At 44.2% G+C, this 25,424-nt stretch overlaps 2 protein-coding genes across 2 annotated transcripts in view; one reads left to right on the top strand and one right to left on the bottom strand.

Moving 5' to 3' along the window:
• LOC139259913 (glucose-1-phosphate adenylyltransferase) overlaps positions 1-3,957 on the bottom strand; it is a 15,381-nt gene extending 11,424 nt beyond the window's left edge. Inside the window, exon 1 of the mRNA XM_070875848.1 lies at positions 3,899-3,957. The gene's annotated coding sequence lies outside the window, so the exon portion shown is untranslated. The remainder of the gene's footprint in view (positions 1-3,898) is intronic.
• A 53-nt stretch (positions 3,958-4,010) lies between these two features.
• Positions 4,011-25,424, top strand: part of ankar (ankyrin and armadillo repeat containing) — a 408,780-nt gene continuing 387,366 nt past the window's right edge. Inside the window, exons 1-3 of the mRNA XM_070873696.1 lie at positions 4,011-5,095; positions 15,218-15,842; positions 16,607-17,044. Of these exons, the coding sequence (XP_070729797.1) occupies positions 5,093-5,095; positions 15,218-15,842; positions 16,607-17,044 (1,066 nt within the window). The 5' untranslated portion in view covers positions 4,011-5,092. The remainder of the gene's footprint in view (positions 5,096-15,217; positions 15,843-16,606; positions 17,045-25,424) is intronic.

The following is a 25,424-nucleotide window of genomic DNA, read 5'->3' on the forward strand; positions in this document are numbered from 1 at the left end:
AGAGGGGCTGGGGAGGAGAGAGGGGCTGGGGGAGGAGAGAGGGAGAGGACAGAGAGGCTGGGGAAGGTGAGAAAGGCTGGGGGGGGGGGGGGGGAGAGGGAGAGGCTGGGGGTGCGGTGGGGGAGAAGAGAGAGGCTGGGGGGGGGGGGGGAGAAAGAGAGGCTGGTGGGTGTGTGGGGCCGGGAGGGTGGAAAAGTGAGAGGCTGCGGGGGTGGGGGGGGGGGGGGGAAAGAGAGGCTGCGGGGGAGAGAGGCTGGCGGGCGACTCCAACATTTTCCCAACCACAGATGTTAGGCTAACTGGTCTAGTTTCCTGCTTTTTGTCTGCCTCCTTTTTTAAATAGGTGCGTTACATTTACAGTTTTCCAATCTACTGGGACCTCCCCAGAGTCCAGGGAATTTTGGTAAATTACAACCAATGCATCCACTATCCCTGCCGCTACTTCTCTTAAAATCCTAGGATGCAAGCCATCAGGTCCAGGGGATTTATCTGCCTTTAGTCCCATTATCTTACTGAGTACCATCTCCTTAGTGTTTGTGATTGTGTTGATCCCCCCACCCAGCCGATAGCCCCTTTGACTCATCATCATCATCATAGGCAGACCCTCCGAATCTAGGAAGACTTGCTTCCACTATTAAAATGAGTCCTTAGGTGGCTGAACAGTCCAATACGAGAACCACAGTCCCTGTCACAGGTGGGACAGATAGTCGTTGGGGGCAAGGAAAGGAATAGATGTGCTGCACGATCTTTCCGCTGCCTGCGCTCGTTTTCTGCATTCTCGGCGATGAGACTCGAGGTGCTCAGTGCCCTCCCAGATGCATTTCCTCCACTTAGGGCGGTCTTTGGCCAAGGGCTCCCACGTGTCAGTGGGGATGTTGCACTTTATCAGGGAGGTTTTGAGGGTGTCCTTGTAACATTTCCTCTGCCCACCTTTGGCTCGTTTGCCGTGAACGAGTTGCGAGTAGAGCGCTTGCTTCGGGAGTCTCGTGTCTGGACAATGTGGCCTGCCCCATGGAGCTGATCAAGTGTGGTCAGTACTTCAATGCTGGGGATGTTGGCCTAGTCAAGGACACTAATGTTGGTACGTCAGTCCTCCCTGGGAATTTGTAGGATCTTGCGGAGACATCGTTGGTGGTATTTCTCCAACGACTTGGTGTCTACTGTACATGGTCCATGTCTCTGAGCCATACAGGAGGGCGGGTATTACTACAGCCCTGTAGACCATGAGCTTGGTGGCAGATTTGAGGGCCTGGTCTTCGAACACTCTTTTCCTTAGGTGGCTGAAGGCTGCACTGTTGCACTGGAGGCGGTGTTGACTATCCACTGTTGGGATATTGTTTGTGTCCTCTACCGTAAAGACTGATACAAAATATTTGCTCAGAGTTTCTGCCATCTCCATGTTCCCCATTACTAATTTCCCAGTCTCGTCCTCTAAGGGATCAACATTTACCTTAGCTACTCTTTTCCTTTTTATAGACCTATAGAAACTCTTGCTATCTGTTTTATTATTTCATGCTAATTTACTTTCATATCTTCTATCTTCTCTTTCTTAATCATTATTTTAGTCATTCTTTGCTGGCTTTTAAAAGCTTCCCAATCTTCTGTCCTCCCACTAGTTTTGGCCACTTTGTATGCCCTTGTTTTTAATTGAATACCATCCTATATTTCTTTAGTTAGGCACGGATGGCTATCTTTTCTTTTACACCCTTTTCTCCTCACTGGAATATTTTTTTTTGAGAGTTGAGAAATATCTCCTTAAATCTACGCCACTGTTCATCAACTGTCCTACACTTTAATCTATTTTCCCAGTCCACTTTAGCCAACTCTGCCCTCATACCTTTGTAGACTCCTTCATTTAAGCTTAGTACCTTGGTTTGAGATCAAACTTTCTCATCCTCCATCTGAATTTATAATTCAACCATGCTCTGATCACTCATTCCAAGGGGATACTTGGAGATTGTTTATTAATCCTGTCTCATTACACAGGACCAGATTTAAGGTGGCCTGCCCCGATTGGTTCCGTTACATACTGCTCAAGAAACCGTCCCTTATGCACTCTATGAACTCTTTCTCAAGGCTCCCCTGACCAATTTGATTTGTCCAATCAATATGGAGGTTAAAATCACCCATGATTATTGCTGTTCCCTTTTTACAAGCCCCCACTATTTCCTGGTTTATGTTCCGACCAACAGAGTTGCTACTGTTCGGGGGCCTACAGACTACGCCCACCAGTAATTTTTTTTCCCCTTATTATTCCTTATCTCCCCTAAACTGTTTCAACATCCTGATCATTTGGGCCAATATCATTTTTCAGTATTGCAGTGATTCCATCCTTTATCAACAGAGCTACCCCACCTCCTTTTCCTGTCTGTCTGTCTGTTCTTCCAGATTGTCAAGTACCCCTGAATATTTAGTTCCCAGTCCTGGTCATCTTGCAACCACGTCACTATAATGACTATCAAATCATACTGATTTGTATCTATTTGTGCCATCAACTCATCTATTTTGTTACGAATGCTCCGTGCATTTAGACAAAGAGCCTTTAAATTTGTTTTTTTTACCCTTTTTTCCTGCTTGTTTCCTTCCTGCTTGTTTCCTCTCTCCTTCAAACTCAATTTCTTTATTTTTGCTTTCTAACTTCTAATTTCAGCTTTACTCCCCTACTGAATCTATTTTGAGGTTCCCATTCCCCTGCCAAGCTAGTTTAAACCCTCCCCAACAGCACTAGCAATCCCTCCCTGCGAGGATATTGGTCCCGGCTCTGTTGAGGTGCAACCCGTCCGGCTTGTACAGGTCCCACCTCCCCCAGAAGCAGTCCCAATGCCTCAGGAAACTAAAGCCTTCCCGCCTGCACCATCTCTCCAGCCACGCATTCATCTGCTCTATCCTCCTGTTTCTGTACTCATGAGCACGTGGCACCGGGAGTAATCCTGAGATTACTACCTTTGAAGTCCTGCTTTTTAATTTCTCTCCTAGCTCCCTAAGCTCTGCCTGCAGGACCTCATCCCTATTTCTACCTATGTCATTGGTCCCGATATGGACCACGACCTCTGGCTGTTCACCCTCTCCCCCCAGAATGCCCTGCAGCCGCTCAGTGACATTCTTGACCCTGGCACCAGGGGGGCAACATACCATCCTGGAGTCACGTCTGCGGCCGCAGAAACACCTGTCTGCTCCCCTGACTATCGAATCCCCTACCACTATAGCTCTTCCATTCTTCTTCCTCCCCCCTCCCCCCAGTACAGCTGAGCCACCCGTGGTGGTATGGATTTGGCTCTGGATGCACTCCCCAGAGCCAACATCGCCCTCACCGGTACTCAGAATAGAATACTGGTTGGAAAGCGAGATGGACTTGAGGGACTCCTGCACTACCGGCCTAGTCTTCCTCTTCTGTCCGGCGGTCCTATCTGCCTGCACACTCTTAAGCTGTGGGGTGACCACCTCTAGAAACATGCTTTTCCACGTAGCTCTCAGTCTCGCGGATGCACCGCAATGGCTCTGGCCGCTGCTCAAGCTCCAAAACATGGAGCTCGGATTGGTGCAGCTGGAGACACCTGCACACATGGTCGCCCCTACATGCCATAGGATGTGCAATCCACACACGTAAAGGATCACGCAGGCCAGATACCGGAGGGGACACTGAATTTAATGAACTGCGGCCAAGCAAGGAGCCAAGGTTGGAGGACAGGGGGAAATGACATGTAAACAACAGGGGTAAACAAGAGGGAATCGCACGGCAGAAGCCGGCAATGTCGGCGGGACCACTGAAGGACCATCCAGTGACCAGCCTCAGGCGGGAGGCGGCAAATGGGAACTCGGGTCCAGTGGCTTCCTGCCTGTCTCCACCGCGCAGAAATTGAATGTCGATCCCCGAAGTGTCCTGGGCGCAAACTTTTACCTTCCAGCCCCGAGTCACCGATCGGCAGCAACAAGCGCCGGAACCGGAAACCTCCGCTTGGCCCCAAAGGCTCATGGTCAATGGGCCGTTGGGTTGCCAAGGAGACGGCGTCCAGTCTCTGCGCTCGATAGCAACGGACAGGAGGAGAAGCGAGAGCTGGTACAGCCGTCAATACCATCGGCGTCAACAACACGCCGTCAGCTCCAGGAGCACTGCCATGCTCAGTGACCTTTTACCATCCTCAGTGGCAGTCTCTTAACTTCAGTATAATTCTATCGACCTCAGTGACACTTTACCATTTCAGTGACAGTCTACTAATTTCAGTACATCTCTTCCAACCTTGGCAGCAGTCTACGCAGAACTCTACCAACCTTGGTGACAGTCTCAACTTTATGATTAACTGCAGCAACCTCAGGGCCAAACTACCAACTTCAGTATCACTCTACCATCTTCAGCAGAACGCTACCAACCTCAGCCACAGTTTACTAACTTGAGTGACAACACTAACAACCTCTACCCACCTCAGCAACTGTCTCCAAACCTCATCAATACCCTACCAACCTCAACAACTGTCTCCAAACCTCACCAATACCCTGCCAACCTCAACAACTCTCTCCAAACCTCACCAATACCCTACCAACCTCAGCAACTGTCTCCAAACCTCACCAATTCTTTACCAACCTCAGCAACACGCGATCAGCTCAATTGATCTGCAGCAGCACTCGACCAGCTGCAGTAACACTCTACCAACTTCAGCAACACTCTACCAACCTCACCAATACTCTACCAACCTCACCAATACTCTACGCTCAACAGAACTCAACAGCAACACTTTACCAACTTCAACGGCACTCTTATCAGCTTCAACAACAGCACCAACAACACCGGAGCCCAACAATACTAATTTCAAGAGCTTTGTAGCAGCCTAGGTAGGATTATCTTCAGCAATGCTCATGTTAACCTCTACAGCAGCTATGCCACTTTCAACTTTATGAGTGCAGTATATGAGCAAAGCTGTATTTTAATTATTTAGACACAAATACAGTCAGAATTTGTAACCTTCTGAGTGCTGCTGCTGTACCATACTAACTGATCTAACCTGGTATATTGACTGTTGGTGTATGCAGAACAAAGCAAGGGTTTTGTGCTCAACTCCAAGAAGATATAGATCAGAGCGCCACCTCATAAACTTCAATGGTATGTACTATTTATAGTATGCAATAAATAAAATACAGGTACAAGAAAATATATTTGAATATGATTCTGTGCAGTTTGAGAAACCTGCTGGTTTATTGTGTTGATGAAAGGTTGCTTTTTCCTCGAAGCCAAATTTTAAACTTTTAGATGTGCTGAAATTTTGGACTGTCTTACTTGACATACTATAACAAGCATTGTGTTCATTTTCTCTATACTTAGTTTTATTTTTAGTACCTGTAGTTTGATATATGCAGTCTTTTTTTATTATTTATGAAGTGCAAACATACACATATAACTTTGAAAGCTGTAGTTCTTCTTTAAACATATACATCCCATTAATTTCCTGAGACCAGCTCAAATCGATCCCAAAATCTGAATTTACATTCAGGAACATGTATTAGTCGTATCTCAAATTGTCCCCTTTTGGCTAGGTTTCTTGTCTTTTTATCTCTTTTGTTCCTTTTTCTATTTTCTCTTAAGTCTTCAAAAAAAATTCACTGTCTTCTTTGCCTTCCTTTTCCCATATTGCCTCTATTTTTGCGGTGAAATGATTGTCGGCAGTACACACGGCCACAGTTTCTATCTCCACAATACGGACACCTTTTGTTGTGTCATGTCACTTCTCCCATAATGAAGTTGCAGATGCTGGCCTACAGCTGGAATTAAACAACATCTAGACTTGGGATGGATTTTCATTGTCTTGTATTTGGGATAAGTACAAGACAATGAAAATCTCCAACAAGAAAAAGCCCAACCACCTCCCCTGGCCCACAACAGCACTATCAGTACTGAATCCTTCAACATCTCAGAGATCACCACTGACCAGAAGCGTAAGTAGATCAGTCATATCAACACTGGCTACAAGAGCAGGAAAGGGACTCAACGCATGATCCCTCAACACCTCTTCACCATCTACGAGGCTCATGTCAGAAGTGTGGTGAAATAGTTATTGCTCACCTAAATGGGTGTAGCCACAAACAACACTGAAGATGTTTGACACCATCCAAGACAGAGCACCCCGCTTGAACGCACCCCGCCATGGAATGCACTATCCACACCTCCTCCACTGACTCATTTTGGCTGCAGGATGTACTTTCTACAAGACTCTGCTCCTCACCAAGCATCTCCTTTCCATGCAAGCTCTAACACCAAGAAGGACAAAAATGCAGTGGCATGGGAATACTATAACCTCCAAGTTCCCTTCCAAGCTACACGCCATTCTGACTTAGATATATATTGCCATTCCTTCATCATCGCTAGGTCAATATCCTGAAATTCCCTAACACCATGAGGGATCACCATCCCCACAAGGATTGCTGCAGTTCAAGAAGGTGGCAAAACATCACCTTCTCATGGGTGGGTAAAGAAACATGCCAGTATTGCTCTAATCGCGAACAGTTTTTGTAAAATGGGATGGCAGATAATGCAATACAGATATTTAAGTTTCCACTGTATTTGTTTATATTAATTACACAAGTTAATTAAGAAGAGTTCTCTATTATGAACTGGGTAAGACTGCCCTAACTCTTTTCACTTTATGTCTTGAGACTGACATATTTTGTCCCATCAGTCTGTATGTAGTTCAAGCCCACATTAAAGAGATGAAAGGAAAATGTTCAAATCCACTGTGCTCCCCACACTTCTTTAAACCTTTCTGCTCCAAGTATGTCCTCTTACTCCTCCATGCAACTACTGTAAGGAAATATCCTATTGTAATTCATTCTTTCCTAGAAGTTCAACACTGAAGCTTCTTATTTTGCTAAGTCTTCCTTCCTCCTGCTACATCAGGCTTTTAAACCTAAGGGCTGGATTTTCGGCAACTTTGCAACCGGGTTTTCACCGCGATTTGACCCTCCATGGCGAAAACCCGGATGGCGGGATCTTCGGGCACCTTTTTGCGGTGGCGCTTCCACATACCACTGAGGAGAGGAGCGCCGACATGAAATGACGTGCAATGCCGCGGATTGTGTTACCGTCATACTTTTGGCACTCTCCACCATGCCCAGAATACAACAGGGTCAAACATGTCGGTGCAGCCCAGCCAGCAGTGGTAAGTATGAAGACCTGCAAAAAAGATAAGTTAAAGTTTTTATTTTTTAATTCTTTTTCAGCGATTTAGTAGATAAGGGTTTTGTGGATGTTTTTTGCAATTTTTTTCCCCCCCTTCTAAGGCCTCAGACTAACGTTGCCGAAACTCGCAATTTGCGCCATGAATCCTCGTGTAACGCCGACTTTACCGATGCAGACGTAAAGGCCGAAAGTTCAGCCTAAAAATGGTAGCGCAGCGAAAACGGTAATTTTGGTGAAAATCTGAAAATCTAGCCCTTGGTGGATTTTTTCTTTCTTACTCTTTTCAACTTGGTTGTTGTCCTGCAACATAGGCCTTGATCCTTTTATCTGGCTTTCTCAATAAAGCAAAAAAGTTTTAATTGATGATGCAGGAATGCATTTTGTTTACTTAAGCCTTTCCTGTTGATTTGTCTGACTGACCCTATTATAGTTTATGTGAACCCAATGTTTTTCATGAATTGAGAGAGTTGCACTGCCTATGCACATTCCTGTTTTCACTGTTCATGCATATAAAGTGCAGAAGAATGTTTTATTTCTTTTTGTTGAGAGTGAGACTCCTTTTTAAAGTATTTTCTCACATTCCCCTTGTGTCTGCTTTCCATGTACAGTCCTGGCTAAAAGGACATGCGGGCAAGTAATTTGGTCCCAGACCTCCACCAATAATTTCTGAAAACAGCCCCTACAAAATATATGAGAGCACACCAAAGTGATCCTCCATCCCTCAATGACTTTGTGGGGAAGTACCTGCTCTGTGCTTTGCGCCCTCTTACAATGGCACAGCTCAGATTAAAAGATTACAGTCAAGAACTCATGTCCTGATACAGCATGCTGGGGCTCCAACATATTCATCACATCACCCATGAGGTACTGGTTTAAATGTCATTTATTTTTTGAGATGTGTGTGCTTAGGCCTGATTTATTAAACTTGCATCCATTTCTTGCTGGGTGGTCTTAACTTGTTATTTGCAGAGTGCTATATCTGAAATCCCAGCTGAAAACTGCAAAACAGATCACATTTAAAGCAAGTGAGTAAGTGACAAATAGCCCTGAGAGTCAAACTTATACCCTTTGAGGTTGGGACTCTTCAGCTTCACTCCAGGTCTTAAATGCCTGCCCTTCTCATAACCCTTTTACAACAAAATTTTATATTAAACAAATAATAGAAAATAATATGAAAAATTTACATTAAAATATGTTGGTTAAGGAAGAATTATCAACCAATTTGACACAGAATATAAATATAGTTATATATACAGCTAAATGGTGCCTGCTAGTTTTCCTTTCTTTGCCCTGTGTTTTATGTTTGTCAGTTCAGCCTAAAGGTATCCTGGCAGACAATTTTGTGTGGAATTCTCTCTAATATAACAACAACTTGCATTTATATAATGCCTTTACTGTAGGAAAATATCCCAAGGTGTTTCACAGGAGAATAATGAGACAAAAATTGACACCAAGCCAAAGAAGGTGATGTTAATTCAGGTGACTAAAAACTTGGTTAGAGAGGTAAGCATTAAAGAGGATCTTAAAGGGGGAGAAAAAGGTGGAGAGACGGGTAGGTTTCAGGAGGGAATTCTTTCTGGCTTAGATGGCTGAAGGCGCAACCACCAATGGTGGGATGAAGGGACCAGAGTTGGAGGAATAAAGGGTTCTTGGAGGGTTGTGGGGCTGGAAGAGGTTATAGAGATAGGGAGCGGCAAATCCAGCAAGGGACTTGAACACGAGGATAAGAATTGTAAAACTGAGGTGTTGATGGACCAGGAGACAATATAGGTAAGTGAGCACAGCGTGATAAGTGAGCAGGACTTGAAGGTTAGAATACAAGCAGCAGTGTTTTGGATGAGCTCAAGTTTATGGAGGGTGGAAGATGGGAGGCCGACCAGGAAAGCATTGGAATAGTCAAGCCAGAAGGTAATAAAAGCATGGATGAGAGTTTCAGCAGCAGATAAGCTGAGGCAGGGCCAGAGGCTGGTGATGTTATGGAGGTAGAAAATAGACCTTTGTGATGGAGAAGATATCATATAGGATTACAGAGGCTATACAGCACAGAAACAAGCCATTCAACCCAACCAGTGCGTGCCAGCGTTTATGCTCCACTTGAACCTCCTCCGGTCTTTCCTCATCTATCTCTCTCAGCATAACCCTCTATTCCCTTCTCCCTTATATACTTATCTAGCCTCCCCTTAAATGCATCAATTGAACTATTTGCTTCAACCACTCCCTGTGGTAGTGAATTCCATGCACTCACCACTCTCTGGGTAAAGAATTTTCTTCTGAATTCCCTATTTGATTTCTTGGTGACTATCTTATGTTGAAAGCCTCTAGTTTTGCTCTTACCCCACAAATGAAATACTATATGTCTCTACTCTATCAAAACCTTTCATAATTTTAAAGATCTCTATTAGGCCACCCCTCAGCCTTCTCTTTTCAAGAGAAAAGAGACCCAGCCTGTTCATCCTTCCTGATAGGTATACGCTCGCATTTCTGGTATGACCCTTGTAAATCTTTTTTGAACCCTCTCTAGTACCTCTATAATCCTTTTTATAATATGGCGATCAGATTGTATGAAGTACTCCAAGTGTGGTCTAACCAAGCTTCTCCACTTTTCAGTTCAATCCTCTAGAAACAAACCCAAGTGCTTGGTTTGCTTTTGTATGGCCTTGTTAACCTGTGTCACTACTTTTAGTGATTTGTGTATTTGTACTCCATGATCCCTTTGCTCTTCTGCCCATTTAGATTCATATTTTCCAAGTAGTATGTGACCTCCCTATTTTTCTTACCAAAATGTAATACCTCACATTTATCTATTGAATTTCATTTGCCAATGATATGCCAATTCTACAAGGTTATTAATGTCTTCTTGTAATTTGTTGCAGTCCTCCTCAGTATTGACTATCCACCCATGTTCCCCCCTCCCTCCCCCCCCCCCGACCCGACAATTTGGTGTCATCTGCAAATTTAGAAATTGTGTTTTAGATTCCAAAGCCTAAATTGTTAATATAAACTGTGAACAACAGTGGTCCCAGCTCTGATCCTTGTGGAACACCACTTCTCACCTTCTGCCACTCTGAATAGCTATCCTTTATCCCTACTATCTGCTTTCTGTCTTGAAGTCAGCTAGTTATCCATTTTACTACTTATCACCTGACGCATTCTCTGGCATTCATTAGCCTATTATGTTGTACCTTATCGAAGGCCTTTTGAAAATCTAGATAAAGTATATCTGCAATACCCTTGTCTACTCTCTGTTACCTCTCAAAAAATTCAATGAAGTTGGTCAAGCAAGACTTTCCCTTTTGAAATCCATGCCGGCTATTCATTATATTTTTGGTTTCTAGATGTTCTATTTTCTCCTTTAGTAGGGATTCCATTATTTTTCCTATGAGGTTAGAAGTTCGGCTCAGAGTCAAATAGGACACCTAGGTTGCAAATAGCCTCGTTCAGCCTCAGACAGTGGCCAGAAAGGGGATGGAATCTTGGCTAGGGAACAGAGTTTGTGGCAGAAACCGAAGACAACAGCTTAGTCTTCCCAATGTTTAACTGAAGGAAATTGAAGCTCATCCAGGACTGGGTGTCAGGCAAGAAGTCTGACAACAGAGAGGCAGTGGAGGGGTCGAGAAGGGTGGTGGTGAGCAAGTGCTGTGTGTCATCAGTGTATATGTGAAACCTGACAGCATGCCTTCAGATGCTGTTGCTGAGGGGCAGCATGTAGATGAGAAATAGGAAGGAGCCAAGGATAGATCATTGAGGCACTGCAGAGGTAATAATGTGGGGTAAAGAAGGGAAGCCATATCATTGATCATAGAAGTTTACAGCACGGAAGGAGGCCATTTCAGCCCATCATGTCCATGCTAACCAACAAGAGGCTATCCAGCCTAGTCCCACTTTCCAGCTCTAGGTCCCTAACCCTGCAGATTACGGCACTTCAGGTGCACATCCAAGTACTTTTTAAATGTGGTGAGAGTTTCTGCCTCTACCACCCTTTTCAGGCAGCGAGTTTCAGACCCCCACACTCCTCTGCGTGAAGAAATTTCCACTCAAATCCCCTCTAAACCTTATATCAATTACTTTAAATTTATTCCCCCTGGTTGTTGACCCCTCTGCTAAGGGAAATAGGCCCTTTCTATCCACTACATCTAGGCCGTCATAATTTTATACATCTCAATGAGGTCTCCCCTCAGCCTCCTCTGTTCCAAGGAAAACAAATCCAGCCTATCCAATCTGTCCTCATAGCTAAGCTTCTCCACTCTCGGCAACATCCTCGTAAATCTCTGTACCCTCTCCAGTGCAATCACGTTCTTCCTGTAATGTGGTGATCAGAACTGCACGCAGTACTCCAGCTTTGGCCTAACCAGTGTTTTATACAATTCCAGCATAATCCCCTGCTCTTGTATTCTATGCTTTGGCAAATAAAGGCAAGCATTCCGTATGCCTTCTTAACCACCTTATCTACCTGGCCTACTACTTTCAGGGATCTGTGGACATGCACTCCAAGGTACCTTTGTTCCTCTACACTTCTTAGTATCCTACCATTTAATGTGTATTCCCTTTCCTTGTTTACCCTCCCCAAATGCATTACCTCATACTTCTCTGGATTAAATTCCATTTGCCACTGTTCTGCCCACCTGACCAGTTGATTGATATCTTCCTGCAGTCCACAGCTTTCTTCTTCATTATCAACCACACAGTCGATTTTAGTATCAACTGCAAACTTCTTAATCATACCCCTATATTCAAGTCTAGATCATTGATGTATATCACAAAAAGCAAGGGACCTAGTACTGAGCCTTGCGGAACCGCACTGGAAACATCCTTCCAGTCACAAAAACACCCATCAACCATTACCCTTTACTTCCTGCCTCTGAGTCAATTTTGGATCCAACTTGTCATTTTGCCCTGGATCCCATGGGCTTTTACTTTCGTGAGTCTGCCATGTGGGACCTTATCAAAAGCTTTGCTAAATTCTATACACACTACATCATGCGCTTTGCCCTCATCGCCCCTCCTGGTTACCTCCTCAAAAAATTCAATCAAGTTAGTCAGACACAACCTTCCCTCGACAAATCCCTGCTGACTGTCCTTGATTAATCCGTGTCTTTCCAAGTGATGATTTATCCTGTCTTTCAGGATATTTTCCAATAATTTTCCCACCGCTGAGGTTAGACTGACTGGCCTGTAATTACTCAGTCTATCCCTTTCACCCTTCTTAAACAAAGGTACCACATTAGCAGTCCTCTGGCACCACACCTGAAGCCAGAGAGGATTGGTAAATGATGGTCAAAGTCTCTGCTATTTCCTCTTTTGCTTCGCTTAACAGCCTAGGATACATTTCATCTGGGCCTGGGCACTTATCCACTTTCAAAGCTGCTAAACTGCTTAATATCTCCTCACTCACTGTTTATTTCATCTAATATTTCACACTCCTCCTCCTCGATAGCAGTGTCTGCATCGCTCCTCTCTTTTGTGAAAACTGAAGCAAAGTATTCATTAAGAACCATACCCTCATCTTCCTCTTCCACACAGAGATTACCTCCATGATCTCTAATAGGCCCTACCCTTAGTTATCCTCTGGCTCTTAATATATTTATAAAACATCCTTGGGTTTTCCTTGATTCCGGGAGATTCTCTGGCTGTGACTGGATTGGTAAGAGTGGAACGAGGCGAAGGCAGTCCCACTTGGCTGGACAAAGAAGGAGAGGATGGTGTGGTCAACTGTGTCAAAGACTGCAGAGAGTTCGAGAAGGATGAAGAGAGATAGTGCACCAAGATCACTGTCCTAGGGGATGGCATTTGTTAGTTTGATTAGTGCTGTTTCAGTGCTGTGACGGGGCGGAAACCTGATTAGAGATGGATTTAGGAGGCGACAACTTGATTGAGTTTTTTGATGAGGTATCAAAGGGTGAATGAGAGCAGTGGAATTGATGTTGTGGAAATCGACTTTTAAAAAGCGTTTGATAAATTACCAGAGATTAGGCTTGTTACCAAAATTGAAGCCCACCGGATAAAAGGGCAGGAGCAGCATGGATACAAAATTGGCTGAGGGATAAAAAACAGAGTTGTGATGAATGGTTGTTTCTCAGACTGGAGGGAGATATACAATGGTGTTCTCCAGGGTTCGTTACTTGGACCACTTATCTTTTTGGTATACATTAATGACTTCGAATTGGGAGTACAGGGCACAAAATGTAAAATTGCAGTTGGCACGAAACTTGGAAGTGTAGTAAACAGTGAGGAAGATAGCAATAGACTCCAAGAGGACATAAACAGGCTGGTAGAATGGGAAGACATATGGCAGATGAAATTCCATGCAGAAAAATGTGAGGTGATATATTTTGGTTAGAAGAATGAGGAGAGACAATACAAGCTAAATGGTACAATTTTAAAGGGGGTGCAAGAACAGGGAGACCTGGGGATGGTTCTGCACAAATCTTTAAAGGTAGCAGGATAGGCTAACAAAGTAGTTAATAAAGCATATGGGATCCTGGGCTTTATAAATCGAGGCATAGAATACAAAAGCCAGGAAGTTATGCTAAACGTATATAAAACACTAGTTCGGCTCCAGTTGGAGTATTGTGTTTAATTCTGGGCACCACACTTTAGGAAGGAAGGGAAGGCTTTGGAGAAGATGCAGAAGAGATTTAATAGAATGGTTCCAGGGATGAGGGATTACAGTTACATAGATAGACTGGAGAAGCTGGTGTTGTTGCCCTTAGAGCAGAGAAGGCTAAGAGGAGATTTGATAAAGGTTTTTAAAATCATGAAAGGTTTAGATCAAGTAAATAAAGTGGAACTGTTTTCAATGGCTGAAGTGCCGATAACCAGAGGCCACAGACTCAAGGTGATTGGCAAAAGAACCAGAAGCGACATGAGGAAACAACATTTTTACGCAACAAATGGTTAGTATTTGGAATGCACTGCCTGATAGGGTGGTGGATACAGGTTCAATCGTAGCCTTCAAAAGGGAATTAGATAAATACTTGAAGGATAAAAAATTGCAGGGATACGGGGAAAGATTGGGGAAGTGCGACTAACAATATGCTGTTCAAAAGATCCAGCATATGGTCCGAATGGCCTCCTTCTGTGCTATACTATTCTCTGATTCTATGGCAATACGTTCAAGGACTTTGGAGAGGAAAGGGAGGTTGGTAATGGGGCAGTAGTTTGCACGGACAAAGGGGTCAAGGTTGTTTTTTTGGGGAGACGGTGATGACGGCACAATTGAAAGGAAGGGGGACAGTACCTGGGGAGAGGGAACCATTTACAATATCAGCTAGCATGATGGGGGCCGGAAGGAAAGTTGGATGGTCATCAGTTTAGTGGGAATAAGGTCAAGAGAGTAGGAGGTGGGTCTTCTGGACAAGATGACCTCAGAAAGGGCATGAGGGGAGACAGGTGAGAATCTCGAGAACAATGTGAGTTCAGGGCTAGGGCAGGGAACCTTGGTGAAACCTTGGCTTAGACAGCAAAGGGAAGGGTGGAATGCAGCAGAGGTAGCTGAATGGATGGTGACAGTCTTAATGAAAAAGACGTCTACATAAAATTCTCCTGCTTGTTGGAGTTGAGGATATAAGGGGCAGGGTAGAGTGGTGTAAGGAGATGGTTGGTACTGGGGAAAAGAAGCTGGGGGTTATCTTTGCATTCTAGAATTATCATGGAGTAGTGAGCAGTTTTGGCAGAGGAGAATGGAACCTGATAGTGCTTGATGTGGTCCAACCAGATCTGCTAATGAATGGCTGAAGCAGTTGTGTGCGCCATATACATTCACGTCCGCACCACATGGATTTAATTGTGCCAACATGGGGTCGGAGCAAGGAAAATGAAGGGGAGAAATTACAAATAAACCTACCCCTTTTAAAAATTGACAGTAAGTAAACTTTATAAATCTTTATCCTTTTTTTCTTCACAGAAAAAGAAAGGCCTTTGTTTACAATCGTAAATAACAACTTAATTGGTTTAGGAAATATACAGGCCTCATTATAGACATGCAATAGATTAATAATAAGAAAATAAAATGTTTTAATACCAATGCACTAAAACTGTACTGATACTTTGTAGGAGGAAGCTGGTAGAAAGCAGAGACTTGCCAATCTGGATTCCTCTGGTAAGCTGAAACAGGACAATCAGAATAGTGAAAAGGCCTATTTGGCTGCTGTGGCAGTGCAAATGAGTGCAAGTGCTGCCCTTGGCAAATACAATCTGAGTGATCTACAGGAATTGCTCACCACAGCCTCCTGCAGCTGGCTGCAATCCACTGAAGAGTTTCACCTTCCAGTAGAGTACCCCAATGGACTCTCAAGCCAAATGAAAGACTTTGCCTATTCCAATGCTATAATTTTAGCTCCAGTGATACCAAATGCTCCATTGAATTATAAAGAAGTCCAACAAATTCTGAGAGAATTGGTGATGGGTATTTATATTCTAAACCAAGTTCCAACTATTTATTTAGATGGTAGCTATGACTGCAGTACCTCATGCCTTCTGTCACCAGCTTACCATGATACTCTAGTTGGGCAGATTTTGATAAATGTGGACTACACTATGAAAGCACTTTGGCATGGAGCCTACATGGCAAAGGAAAAAAGGATACGGTTTTTAGAATTGTGGCGCACCAGTCTGCATATAGATGCCAATGGAACTCCAAAAGCAAAGGAAGATATACTTTCTGAATTTCTTAAAGCAGGTAAAGTTTTATGAATAATGATGCTTGTTCAACAAATGTATTTTTGCCAAGAAATAATAAATTATATGTTGCAGGTAAATTTTGAAATATTGACTGCTATGGATATCTCTGACGGGTAGGTACAATAGTTGTGCAATTAACTCAAATGAGGAAATATAGAGGTACTTTGTGGGATAGTTGGCTAAGCAGTGGCCTTTCATTTCGTGGACACAGGCTCTAATTCAGCCTAGACTGAAGGTTTTCTTTGTCTGCTAGCTGCATGGGTGTTATATGAAGTGAGTTTGGGAAGTGTTAATTCAGAAACACAACAAAAAAACATTGCAAAATGTGCACGAAATAGAAAATCTCACTGAGGCAGACCACAAGTTGGTTGGTTGGTTGGTGTGGGAAATTGAAGGTGGCACACTGATGTGGGAAAGGCACTCGTGAGCTTTACTCTGCATCTAAATATACTATACATTATGCTTCAGTCCTGTTCTAATTTAAGATATATGTGTGATAATACCATATAAAATCAGATGAGAGATAAATATAACGTTTAGTAGAAACTAATAACTATTTATAAGCCACAGTATGAATAAGTATAATAATATAAATTGCCAAAAGGTTTACTTTTTTTATAACAGAACACAAAGTCTGTGACACTTACTACTGCACAATCGGCTGAATTACTTATTTCTGTACTGTAATTTATGTAAGTTCTATGTTCCAAATAAAGAATGCAAACAATATTTCTAATAAAGAATTTATTCCTTGTAATATAGGTCTTATAGATATTTCAACTGACCCTGACTTCGAAGGAATCTATAGTGCTGATGTCGACTCTGATCCAACATATGATCCCAATAGCTGTATGGAGATGCAGTTATTTATGCAACATGTGAACAACATTTTACTGCAAATCAACCCTCACATCACCTGTGTTAAGCAACATCAAAATATGTTCCTGTATGAAGCAGCTTATACCCTTAGTAATGCTGTAAGACTTACAGAAGAAGAAATTGATTTGGTAAATTACCAGAGACTACAGCAGAGGGTGATTCTCCAGCAGAAACTTGTTGAGAAGTATCTGGTGAGGAAAGCAGAGATCCACAGAAACATCACCTACCTCAAGCTAATTGCCTTCCTAGTACCTTTTCTTATTGCACTGAAGGGGAAGAGGAAAATTCCAGATCTGAGTAGGCTCCTACCTCCATTTTCTGGTAAAGTTTACCATTAATAACACCTTGTTTGATAACTTCTGCAAACTAATATATAACATTAGAGATGGGATTGGGCGCATAACTATCAGTGCCTCTTTTAAAAAGTAGACAGTTAAAACAAATATGGTTTAATGTACCTTTTTCTATGTGTTTCTGTACCTAACATCATTTGCAGGACTGGAATAAAGGGAAAGAGCTCAATTAACATACACATTAAAATGATAAGATTGCCAAAGTGCACCAGATTATTGACAATCGTCATTCTTTTTTGAGACTATTTTAACCTTATATCCCTCAGAGTCCCTTCTCGGTCATGTACCTCTTGCTCTTAGAAAACGGGAAAGATGGCTTGCAGCCAGTCCAACAGAAGGTGTATGAGAGTGAACTAGCGAAGAGTCTCCATCTGATTTTTTTTCTCTTTGGTTTCTGCTCTATATCTCCTGCAATGGAATGGCTGTGATTAATAAGTCAGGAGACTGGACTTGCATTCCACCACTCTATTATGTTGCAATTCCTGTTTCAGCATACTAGACCAAAGTTTTATCCCAGCTATATTAATGTCCTTCACCTTGACAGGCATTGGTAATTCCTCCAAGTCATTAGTGCTTAATCTAAATAAATATATATTTGAAAAGACAAAAAAAACAAATGGGTTTCAAAATTAATTACATTTCTTTGTAACTTTTAAAAAATGAGGCATTCCTGATGAGACTGCCTCTTTAACATCCCATCACTAGCATCTTGGGACAAAATAGAGATGTTTGCTGCCATTTTTTTTCGAATAGTTTTTTGTTGTATACTTAAAATAAGGGTATATTAGTAGCAGAGTGACCTTTTTTAAATTCATTTTCGAGATGTGGCATCGCTGGCAAAGCCATCATTTATTGCCCATCCCTAATTGCCCTCGAGAAGGTGGTAATGAGCCACCCTCGTAAACTGTTGCAGTCCTTGTAATGAAGATACTCCCACAGTGCTATTAGATAGGGAGTTCCATTATTTTGACCCAACGACAATGATTGGGATTCATCAAACAAGTTTGCCCCCAAAATTAATGGGCCTTCTATGGCAATCCTGCTGAAATTCCAGAGCAGAGTTGATAGAGGGCCTCACCTCCAGCAAGTTCATTCTTGGGCTGTTCCAGATACCAGTTCCTGCTGCTGTTCACTCCTGAGGGTGGTTTACTACATGCAGACCCCTCTGGGGCTCACTATCTAACCCATGCAGAGTGCCCATGCTTGTGCTGGTGCTTGGGAGGGATAGAGCACATGACAATGCATCCTAAGTAAGATTGTCCTCTTTTGAAGTGTTGTATTCATGGGGCTCTTGTGAGAAGAACTTAGGGAAAAACAAAAAGGATTAAGAGTTAGGATGGCACTAAGAAGCTGGCCATTAATAAGTGATAGTCTTGAGAATGCAGCTTGAAGTTATAAATCTTGCTAAATATTTGCTGAGATGAATAGAGTTACAAGTAGTATGCAGGTCAGACACCCTGCTCAGGTAAGCCACCTGCCTCACCTTCCACAATGGTCATGATTCTACCTGGGCCACATCTCCAGGGCTTTTTGCTCCACTTGTGTGAGGGCTATAATATTGGGTATTTTTCTCCTGATCTTGGTTCTCTCCCTGGCATTATGCGCTGTCTTGTCTGGCATCAATAGTGGCTGTTTAAAAGTTAAGTGCAGATGTGGAGGACTTGTGCATACAGTGCATGTGTTGAAAGATGGAGAAGAAGCATGATGGAATGATGATGGAGAGGTGATGAATGTAAAGCTAAATGCGTGGAATGTGAAATGAGGAAGGAGTGCTGAGAGGAGTTGGTAGCTGTGCAAGTGCTAGGATGTGAGAAGAGAAAACTGTTTGTGGTGTGACGAGAGGAAAGGAAGAGATGAAATAAAAACAGAAAATGCTAGAAATATTCAGGAGCTCAGGCAGCATCTGTGGATAAAGAAACAGAGTTAACGTTTCAGGTCGATGACCTATCGTCAAAACTTTCATCAGAAGGTAGAAATGAGTTTGTTTGGAACGAGCAATGGAGGTGTTTTAATGTACCCTTGTGATTGCATACTGAAGGATGTGATGGAGGAAAGGGAATTGTTGAGAGTGGTGGTGGAGAGGAGTGTTCTCGGGCATCGAGTTGTACTCACCATTACTGCTCTTGTGAAGTCATTGAATCTCTGCCTACACTGAAGCCAGGTCCTATCAGCCAGCACAATTGTGGCCCTGGGAATGTTTCAACGGATTATGGGGAACCTCCTTGCCCTGACCTTCTCCATGAGGACATTCAGGGAAGTATCAGAAAACCTGGGAACAACTCATTTCTCAGATTCCCACCCTGGCAGCAGAATGGGAATTAAATCATTCTTTAGGAAATGCAACCTAATTTTAAGAGGTGCATGAACATTTTAAATAGACCTCAAGAGGCCCATGAAAATTGCACACATAAAGTGGATGGGCTGCTTATTTCCCAATGTGAATAGGTGGGCAGCCCAAGTCTGGGACTGCTCCTTTTCACTATTTGTATGAATGAGTTACATATATGGCTGGAGGGAATGTGGATCATATTTGTAGATGATACTAAAATAGAAGGCATAGTAAATAATTTTGAGGACCAAAAGAAGGTGTAAGGGGATATTGATGAGACACTCACTGTTATTAAGAAATAAATCGGACACTAACTTCCGGCGTCCGCACATGCGCAGTTAAAGTCAAGAAGTTTCTGTCTGAGTTGCCCTGCTCCTTCAGATCTGCTCTATATCAATTCCTCGCTGAGAGATTCGCCATTGGAATACATGGAAGGGCGTGAAGTTGTGGTACTTACACACTAGATACTAATTAAACGCGCCAGAAAAAATTAGGGCTTGTCCATTCAAATGTAAATAATTTTTTTTATGGCGTGGTAAGTCTTAATTACTACCAAACAACCTCTCTGGCACTGAAAATTTACAAGTGTGGAGTCTCATTCCTTAAGATTTTAATTACAGTTGAGATTTTTTTAATTACATTTTTTAAAACTTTTTTCTTTCTGTATCTTTTATCTCTCTCTTAATCCCATCTTTCTTTCTTTCCCACTCTTTATTTTACTTTCTGTACATGATTTTACATTGAATGAAATATTCTAACTTACATTTCCTGATTTAGACTCATTTGGCACCTTAGCGCCAGCAATTATGGCTCATTTGGAGATAGGGAGGGGTGAGGCCATGGAGGAATTTGAAAACAAGAATTGAAAATTTTAAGATCGAGGCATTGCTTGACTGGCAGGTGTACATATTACTATTAGGATAAATTATACCATATAAGTACTGACTTCACAGATTTTCTGGAAATTTCCAACATTGACTATTACAAAGAAAAAAAAGAAATGCAAGTAACCAAAGAATACTTTATTCAGAGAACTTTCAGAATATGTAAAGAGCTTCGATATTTTTCTAATTCTGATGCAGCAGTACCACTGTAGTTCTTAAAGAGTCAGTAATAAAGTGCTTTGGGTGACTGGAAAATAGAATTAAAAAACTGCAATGCCAAACAGTTATGCCGTCATTAAACTTTTTTGACACATAGGTAGGATCTAAAGGTACTTCCTTCTGAAAAAACGATGTTACTTTGCCATCAGTTTAAATTAAAAATGTACCTAATCTTATATATCACTATAAGATCATCTCTCAGTTACCTCCTTTCCAGGCTTAAATGCCTTCGGACTGGATTTTCGGGTCCTTTGAGCTCCGGGTTTCGCCAGGTTTTGACCCTCTGCAGCAAGAAATGGGACGGTGAGGTCTTTTGCGTCCGGTCACGATCCTCCGGTCGGGTTTTGCGATGGTGCTTAAAAGCACCGGCGGGATGAGCTGCGCTGGGTGTGCAACGCCTCTTGTTGCGACACCGGCAGTCGTTTCGACTCGCACCCGAACGGTACGTCCTGAAGCAACAGGGAAACCAGCTCTGCCGGTGGCGGTGAGGTAGATAAACTTCAGAAAAGATAAGTTCCAGTGCTTATTCTTTTATTTCTTTTGGAGCGATTTGTGTTGGGTGGGCAATGTTTTTGTGGTTTTTTTTCCCCCTCCCAAGGCCTCTCTCGGAGCGCTCCCGGCCGTGCACTTTAGTTGGCGAGGTTTCCATTTTTGTGCCGCGAAAGTTGTACAATGCCACCCTTCGCGCTGCGCCCCCTGGCGCAGGACCCAGATGGCAAAAATTTCTCCACACAGCGCAAACGTTACCCGGGCGGTAACTTTCCCGCCCCGCCTCCGTTTTCGCCCCGAAAACGGCAAAACCAAAAATCCAGCCCCTCAAGCTTCTTCAGTCCTTCATCTCAACTCAGACTCCTGACACTGGTGATCCGCCCTGATATGTATTGTCCAGGTACATTAAATGTATAAGTACAATGGTGCGCCACAGAGGGCGCTTTGGTGGGAGACCTGGAAGTATCTGCAAGACAGAGTATAAAAGGCTACCCACCACACTTGGGAGGCACTCTGGAGTTACACAATAAAGGACTAAGGTCACATAGAAACATAGAAAATAGGTGCAGGAGTAGGCCATTCAGCCCTTCAAGCCTGCACCGCCATTCAATAAGATCATGGCTGATCATTCCTTCAGTACCCCTTTCCTGCTTTCTCACCATACCCCTTGATCCCCTTAACCGTAAGGGCCATATCTAACTCCCTCTTGAATATATCCAGTGAACTGGCATCAACAACTCTGCGGCAGGGAATTCCACAGGTTAATAACTCTCTGAGTGAAGAAGTTTCTCCTCATCTCAGTCCTAAATGGCCTACCCCTTATCCTAAGACTATGTTCCCTGGTTCTAGATTTCTCCAACATCGGGAACATTCTTCCTGCATCTAACCTGTCCAGTCCCGTCAGAATCTTATATGTTTCTATGAGATCCCCTCTCATCCTTCTAAACTCCAGTGAATAAAGACCCAGTTGATCCAGTCTCTCCTGATATGACAGCCCAATCATCCCTGGAATCAGTCTGGTGAACCTTCGCTGCACTCCCTCAATAGCAAGAACGTCCTTCCTCAGACTAGGAGATCACAACTGAACACAGTATTCCATGTGAGGCCTCACTAAGGCCCTGTACAACTGCAGTAAGCCCTCCCTGCTTCTATATTCAAATCCCCTAGCTATGAAGGCCAACATACCATTTGCCTTCTTTACCGCCTGCTTTACCTGCGTGCCCACTTTCAGTGATTGATGAACCATGACACCCAGGTCTCGTTGCACCTCCCCTTTTCCTAGTCTGCTGCCATTCAGATAATATTATGCCTTTGTGTTTTTGCCCCCAAAATTGATAACCTCACATTTATCCACATTGTACTGCATCTGCTATGCATTTGCCCACTCACCTAACCTGTCCAAGTCACCCTGCAGCCTCTTAGTGTCCTCCTCATAGCTCACACCGCCACCCAGTTAAGTGTCATCTGCAAACTTGGAGATATTACACTCTATCCCTTCATCCAAATCGTTAATGTATATTGTAAAGAGCTGGGGTCCCAGCACTGAGCCCTGCAGCACTCCACTAGTCACTGCCTGCCATTCTGAAAAGGACCCGTTTATCCCGACTCTCTGCTTCCTGTCTGCCAACCAGTTCCCTATCCATGTCAATACATTACCCCCCAATACCATGTGCTTTGATTTTGCACAATAATCTCTTGTACGGGGCCTTGTCAAATGCCTTCTGAAAGTCCAAATACACCACATCCACTGGTTCTCCTTTGTCCACTCTGCTAGTTACATTCTCAAAAAATCCCAGAAGATTTGTCAAGCATGATTTCCCTTTCATAAATCCATGCTGACTTGGTCCGATTCTGTCACCGCTTTCCAAATGCGCTGCTATTTCATCCTTCATGAAAACCATCCCTAATAAACTCCAGGAAATCCTCCTCCACTGCATTGCTACCAGTTAGGTTAGCCCAATCAATGTGTAGATTAAAGTCGTCCATGATAACTGCTGTACCTTTATTGCACACATCTCTTATTTCATGTTTAATGCTGTCCCCAACCTCACTACTACTATTTGGTGGTCTATACACAACTCCCACTAGCGTTTTCTGCCCTTTCGTATTCCTCAGCTCCACCCATACGGATTCCACATCATCCAAGCTAATGTTCTTCCTTACAATTGCATTGATTTCATCTTTAACTAGCAACGCCACCCCGCCTCCTTTTCCTTTCTGTCTATCCTTCCTAAATGCTGAATACCCTTGGATGTTGAGTTCCCAGCCTTGGTCCCCCTGGAGCCATGTCTCCGTGATACCAATCACATCGTATCCGTTAACTGCTATCTGTGCAGTTAATTCATTCACCTTATTCCGAATACTCCTCGCATTTAGGCATAGAGCATTCAGGCATGTTTTTTTAACACACTTTACCCCTTTAGAATTTTGCTGTAATATGGCCCTTTTTGTTTTTTGCCTTGGGTTTCTTTGCCCTCCACTTTTACTATTCTCCTTTCTATATTTTGCTTCTGACTCCATTTTATTTCCCTCTGTCTCCCTGCATAGGTCCCTATCCCTCTGCCATATTAGTTTAACTCCTCCCCAACAGTACTAGCAAACACTCCCCCAAGGACATTGGTTCCGGTCCTGCCCAGGTGCAGACCGTCACAGCAGCTACTACAACACCAGACCGTGTGGAGTCAGCTACATACATCACATTGGCGACAAGGGCACGGACGAACTTCACGCATCCATGGCTACTCTGCGCTCGTTAAAGGATTTTACATTGGGAGGCCTTTACGGAAAGGCTCGAGTACTACTTCACAGCAAACGACCTGACGGGGCACACAGATGCACTGAGAGAGAAGCGTAAGGCGATATTACTTTCCAGCTGTGGCGATGAGGTTTATTGTCCCGTCAGGGATTTGCTGGCCCCGGGAGCGCCAGGGACAAGTCATATGAGGAGCTGGTCACACTCATTTGTGACCAACTTAAATTGAAGGAGAGCATCCTCATGGCCCGGCACAAATTCTATCACCACTGCAGACCTGAGGGCCAGGCTGTCACCAAATATGCTGCGGACCTCAGGAGACTCGCGGCGCCGTGTGATTTTGGCACACACCTTGAAGACACGTTGTGAGACGATTTTGTTATGGGGATTGGCCATGAGGGTCTCTTTCACAAGCTGCTATCCACGGAACCTACAGTCACCCTGAAGCAAGCCATCACCATCAGCAGGGCGTTTATGTCATCAACTTGCAGCACCAAGCAGATGATCCACACAGTCTCGAACCCGGCAGGCACTGTCCACGGGATAGCGCCCACCATGGACAAAACTGCAGAATGTGGCTCTGCCCAGGGCAGAGAGCACAGATCTCAGGGTCCTGGAACTCAGAGTCTGCCGAGGGGGGCTAATTGAGTAGCACCATGCTGACGTTGCGGAGGAAGCCATGGGACTCACCGGTGCAGGTTTGCGGAGTATACGTGCAATACCTGCCACATGAAAGGTCACCTTCAGCGTATGTGTAAAAGACACCTGACTCACCGTGTGGCTGAGGAGATGACAGAGGGTCCAGAGGGTCCATTTTCCAGCGAGGTGCAGGCAGAAGAAGACGAGGCATTGTTTGGACTGTATACGTGCACCGACGATTCGGCCCCGGTGATTATGGAGGTCAAGGTTAATGGAGTCCCAGTGAGTACGGAAGTAGATACTGGATCAGGTCCGTCGTTGATGAGTCAGGAATCTTTTAAGAAACTGTGGGTTAACCCAGCTGCACAATCCAAGCTGGTCCCGGTCACGGCGAAGCTGCGTACCTACACCAAGGAACTGATACCCGTTCTTGGCAGAGCGGATGTGCAGGTATCTCACGGGGGCGAGACGCACAGTTTACCTTTGTGGGTCATTGCAGGCGATGGGCTGACGCTTCTCAGCAGAAGATGGATGGGAAAGGTCCGTGGGAGCTGGGAAGACTTCATTCCTCCACAGACCGCTATCCCCCGGGTTCCCAAAGAGCAGCGCCGACCGGGCTGGAGAAGAAATAAGCAGTTTGTCAGCAGTCCAAATTCCCACAGGCGACAGCAACCCTGCAGCCTCAACCCTGGAAGAGCAGTTTCTCACATACGGGCTGATCGCTGAGGTGCGAGCCGGCGACGCGCTGCAGGCGATGAACGGGATGCCCATCAATGGCCGACAAGTCCGGGGGGGGGGGGGGCCTATGCGGAGAAAGAGTTGGGCGGTGGTTGCGGCCACGGTGGAGGCCGGGACAGCGGCGGTGGTGGGGGCGGCTATGGCGGCTGCAGGAGCAGTGGCAAGTACTGGAGCAGGAGCGGAGGCCACAGGAGAGGCGGCACCAGCGGCAGGAGCGGAGGCTGCAGTGGCTGCGGAGGCTATGGAGGCGGCAGGTACGACTTGGGAGAACGCGATTACTCGGGTGGGTGCAGGAGTC

Source organism: Pristiophorus japonicus, chromosome 3 (genome assembly GCF_044704955.1).
Source record: "Pristiophorus japonicus isolate sPriJap1 chromosome 3, sPriJap1.hap1, whole genome shotgun sequence".
Taxonomy (NCBI): domain Eukaryota; kingdom Metazoa; phylum Chordata; class Chondrichthyes; family Pristiophoridae; genus Pristiophorus; species Pristiophorus japonicus.